The 4,359-nt window shown below is 43.9% G+C and overlaps 1 protein-coding gene across 1 annotated transcript; it reads right to left on the reverse strand.

Moving 5' to 3' along the window:
* Positions 1-266: 266 nt before the first annotated feature.
* On the reverse strand, positions 267-3,698 carry LOC147640712 (zinc finger protein WIP5-like). The gene is made up of 2 exons (XM_086814465.1): positions 2,314-3,698; positions 267-1,873 (listed from the first exon to the last, which is right to left on the reverse strand). The coding sequence occupies exons 1-2, from the start codon at positions 3,199-3,201 to the stop codon at positions 1,406-1,408; spliced, it is 1,356 nt and encodes a 451-aa protein (XP_086670591.1). The 5' UTR covers positions 3,202-3,698; the 3' UTR covers positions 267-1,405.
* Positions 3,699-4,359: the final 661 nt, after the last annotated feature.

The following is a 4,359-nucleotide window of genomic DNA, read 5'->3' on the forward strand; positions in this document are numbered from 1 at the left end:
CTATATATTTAACAAATCAACCAACAATCTTTATTGACATGATGCACACATGGAAAAAGATTAAAGTGATGTATTCAACCCTAAGATTAAAAAAAGTATCTAAAATATAAAATTGTTAGCTCTATTTTACTTATTCAAAGTGAAATATAAAGTCAAGAATCATACAATTCATATTAGCAGTAAGATACATGGTGAAAATTTTAAAATATTCATCCAAGCTTTCCAAGGTTGTTTGTTTATTATAATGGAATTTTTTTTTTGAGAATATATCCTTGGAAACATTAACCTGAAACCTTGGAGGCTACCTAGACTAGCAAGACTCCCTATGCTTCTCTCTTTGTTTACCTTGAATGCACATATTTGATGCCTAGAACCATTACCATCAATAAATCACATTAAAGGTACTACTAAACCATCAATAAAAAATCAAGATGTGGTTTCAAGCAATATATTACAAAACCATGGGTACTCTTATCCCTCGGTCATCAATTGAGCATTTCACCTAGTCCATGCATTCACCTACATCCAACACAATTCATGATACATGCAACACAAGTCTATTATCAATATTAATTGCTAGGATAAATTTGTGAATACGTTTTTATAGTGTTACGAGTGTATAAATAGCTCAAATTAAAATACAAGAATCTCTAATCAATGAAATGCTTTCGCTTGCTATTGATGGTGGATTCAGAGTGAGCTTGGCTCTAGTCATTCACCCAATCCATTTCAAGAACATAGTTCAAGTTGTTGTATATCCTATAGAAAGGATGGTATCATGCCAAAGTTCAAGCCAATGTGCTTGAAACTGAGCTATAGGATACCTTTGCAAGAAAGGAAAAATGTTTCACAAATGTAAATCCATTACCAATGACTTTTCAAAACTATTTCAGAAGTGAATAAAACAATCAAGGATGCAAGTGTAGAAGAGGGACCATGTGAATTGAATGACATAAACCTTAAGGTAGTGTCGTGCCATGCAAATGATATAAATGATCACAACCTTAAAGTGATGACATGCTTTATGCACCAAGTATCATCATCATACAGTAGACCTACATATGCGACATTCCAATCTTTGTTAATTTGAATATGGTACAGCAGCTTGGATAGCTTTGATCACCTTAAACTTTCAATTATGCCTGGGTGATGATGCCAAACAATCTCAAGGCTGCTGAACCATAGACAAATGGCAAGATAATATGAGCCATGCATGGTATGTTGCAAGATAAGATGAGCCATGCATGGTATGTTGCAAGATAAGATGACTAGCAATGGTATGTTTTAGCACGACTTTGGGGCAAGAGAGATGAGGCAGATGCCGGGGTGGTTTGAGACACCACAAAGAATGGGTGTATGATGTTGTACTCACCATAGTAAGAGCCATTAGAACATAATTGATGTTTTACTCACCATAATCAGAGCCATTAGAACACGATTGATGATCATCAGCGGCTATATGACTGCGTAGTAAGGAATTGCTTTTCGTATCTTCATCGAAAGGCTCGAAGGGGCCATGGCCTCGCCCAAAGGCTCGGACGTGGTCTTTGAGGGAGCGCTTGTGCTTGAAATCAGAGCCGCAAATGCAATACCAGAGCTTCCCGCAGTTCTTCTCGTGGGTTCGCCAGTCCCCTCGCACGGCAAAGGCCTTGCCGCACTTGCGGCACGTGAAGGGCTTGATCCCATGCTTCCTCTTGAAGTGCGTCTGCAGCGTCCTGAAGTCCTTTAGCGGCTTTGCACGCGGGTGCTCTATGTTGTTCCTGCACCCCTGCGCACAGCAATAACACGGCAAGCGCAGCATTGTTGATGGTTGCGTACCCTTTAGCGACTCCGGGCCTCTCCTATACTGCGATCCATGCCCCCACATATGCATCTGCAATGCACCTCGATACCTTAGCATCAATTAAACAATTAACACTAAGACAAAAGAATCAAATTAAATGGATAACCTAACCTCAACCGTGCGCTTATATACGTAAACCATTAACTTAAACAATAGATCACTCAATGATTGCCCTCGTTGCTAGCTCAGGAATATGATCAAACACGAATGTATGTATTACACTAGCCTAGCTCATGAGTACGCTCAAGCATGACTGTATATATTGTATAGACTAAACTTAATATAGCTCCAAGCATAGATAATTAGATAATTAGATGCTGCTACACTGGCATAGTCGAAAAATCTTCAATGCAGAGAGCAGATGCTACGCTTACACTTGCCTAGCAAAGATGAAGTATTAAATTTATAGCCTAAGCTCACAAGCCCATAGGCATTCAGATAATTAGTCCTCCTTGCCCTAGCTTCTCTACCTGCATGTTGTTGTAGCGTGTGAACGTTTTGCCGCAGAGTGGACATCCGAATTGAGTCGGCCCTATCAGTATCTCTGCTGGTGTGGGAATCCAGTACTGCCCTTCTGGTAGAGGCCTCAAAATTGCTTCCGCTTCTAACACTGTATCATTGCTGGCCGGAGTACTGTCGTTGCTGTGCTGGTTCGGTTCCTCCTTGAGAATATGGTACTGTTGTTCATGATTAATAGTTCTCTGAGATAGATTAGTAGTGTAATTAGGAGGTCCAATTTGCAAATCCAATGTAACATTATCATGTATACAAGCTTCGTTAGCTTTCAGGTAAGGATGTGTTGTTGATCTAGCAGAGACAACGTCTCGTTCAGCCTTCGGAGGGGCCGAATCGAGCAGAGGAAGAGCTTCCATGGTAGGAGGTGAAGCAGGCCGAGGACAGCTTGTCTCATCAGCCTCATTACTATCATTAATACCAGCAATCGGATGCAGTAATGACGTCCTTTGAGATGCTGCAGGTAGCTGTGGAGCATCGTCAGTATACTGCAGCTGTTGGTGGTAGTATTCCTTGCACTTGTTTCTACTGCTTTTGTAGCTCAGCGAGATCGATGAAGAGCTAGAGGAGTCTGAAGGGTTAACCATGGAGCTCATGTTAGTGAGCTGAGGTGAAGAAGAAGTGGATAGGAAGTCTGTGTATGGGATAGCCATGGGTACATGATGACGAAGAGAAGCTGCGGCAGCAGATGCCTGATGGCGATGCAACCGGCCATATTGGTGTATATATTGAGGGGTAAAGGCAGTGGGCTCTGCATGTGTAGCCATGGGAGAAGTAGTTAGGTTAACACAAGGAATAAAGGGATGACCGTAGTATAATTTGCTGCTACTCTTTGCAGAGCTCATCTTGAAGGTGAGGGAGCTGCAGAAAACCTAAAACCTTTGGATAAGATTGTATGGCTTGATAAACTCTTGCTGCCTACCAAGGATCTAGGTTGAGAAGTGAAATAATTACTCGCTAGTACTTATGAAGATTAAGTGCGACATGTCTTGTTGGGCGCACAAATGATCATCTTAATTAATACTGCTTGCCCCTAAGGCAGTATCAGAATTTTGATGGTGGCCGAGGAGAGAGAGACTGGATCTAACATTGGCTTGGTAAACTATGGCCGTTAATTCTTTATATGGTAAGGTAGAAAAACATTAGGGGAGGATGGGGACGTACGAGATCGCCGTCCTAGGAAAATCACGCCGCACTTATACTGGTTTTTGACTAAGGGGGACAGAGAGCGAGCGAGAGAGAGATCGAGAGAGAGAGAAGATGAAGAAAAAGCAGAAGCGGTGGAGAAGAAAGAGTAATTCAAGCTGTGGTGTGGTATTGTACACGGTAAAGAGAAGGAGAGAGATGAGAGAGACAAGGCGCAATTATTCTTGTTTTGGACTTAGTCTAAGCCGTCGTTGGCTGGAGAAAGTAGCATGGAGGGGGGGAGGCGGTTGTGTGTGTGTGTATGTGTGTATGTGTGTGTAGAGGAGAGAGAGAGTACTGTGTGCGCGCGCGTGTGTGAGGGGGAGAGAGTTGTGTGAATGTTTGAGAGAGAGAGAGAGAGAGAGAGAGAGAGTACTGTGTGCGTGCATGCGCGTGTACGTGTGTGTGTGTGTGTGTGAGAGAGAGAGAGATGCTCTCTATCTCAGCTCTCGAGAGAGACTCGAGAGGACTCAGAGAAGGCGCACTTTGGACTTCGTGAATCGTGCATGTGGTCGTACTGTATAGATAAAGTCTGATAAGCAGTGGAGCGGAAAGCGAGGGCAGGCGTCGGCGCGCGTGCTTGTAAAGCCAAGTACATAGACACTGCTCCGGCAGCTCTGACGCCGGAAGGCGGGGCGCTGGTTGGCGGAGCCGCCCACTGGTGAAGCACATTCCCGAGTCCTTTATCCCTTTGGGCGCCCCACGTGGCGGGCCAAAAGTACTCTCTCTGCCCCAGGCCATGTCCGGACAGCAAAATTAAACCGGGAGAATTTGCACTTGGCCCACCAGCCGCGCACGTCCGGGCGCCCTGTCGGCCC

The sequence above is a fragment of the Cibotium barometz genome, chromosome 2, assembly GCF_041138505.1.
Source record: "Cibotium barometz isolate CiBa-2024 chromosome 2, ASM4113850v1, whole genome shotgun sequence".
Classification (NCBI taxonomy): domain Eukaryota; kingdom Viridiplantae; phylum Streptophyta; class Polypodiopsida; order Cyatheales; family Cibotiaceae; genus Cibotium; species Cibotium barometz.

Excerpts from the sequence above, each read along its gene's own strand:
- LOC147640712 (XM_086814465.1), bottom strand. The coding sequence starts at position 3,201 with ATGAGCTCTGCAAAGAGTAGCAGCAAATTATACTACGGTCATCCCTTT. Across the intron at positions 1,874-2,313 it reads CACGCTACAACAACATGCAG|ATGCATATGTGGGGGCATGG; the intron begins GTAGAGAAGCTA and ends GGTGCATTGCAG.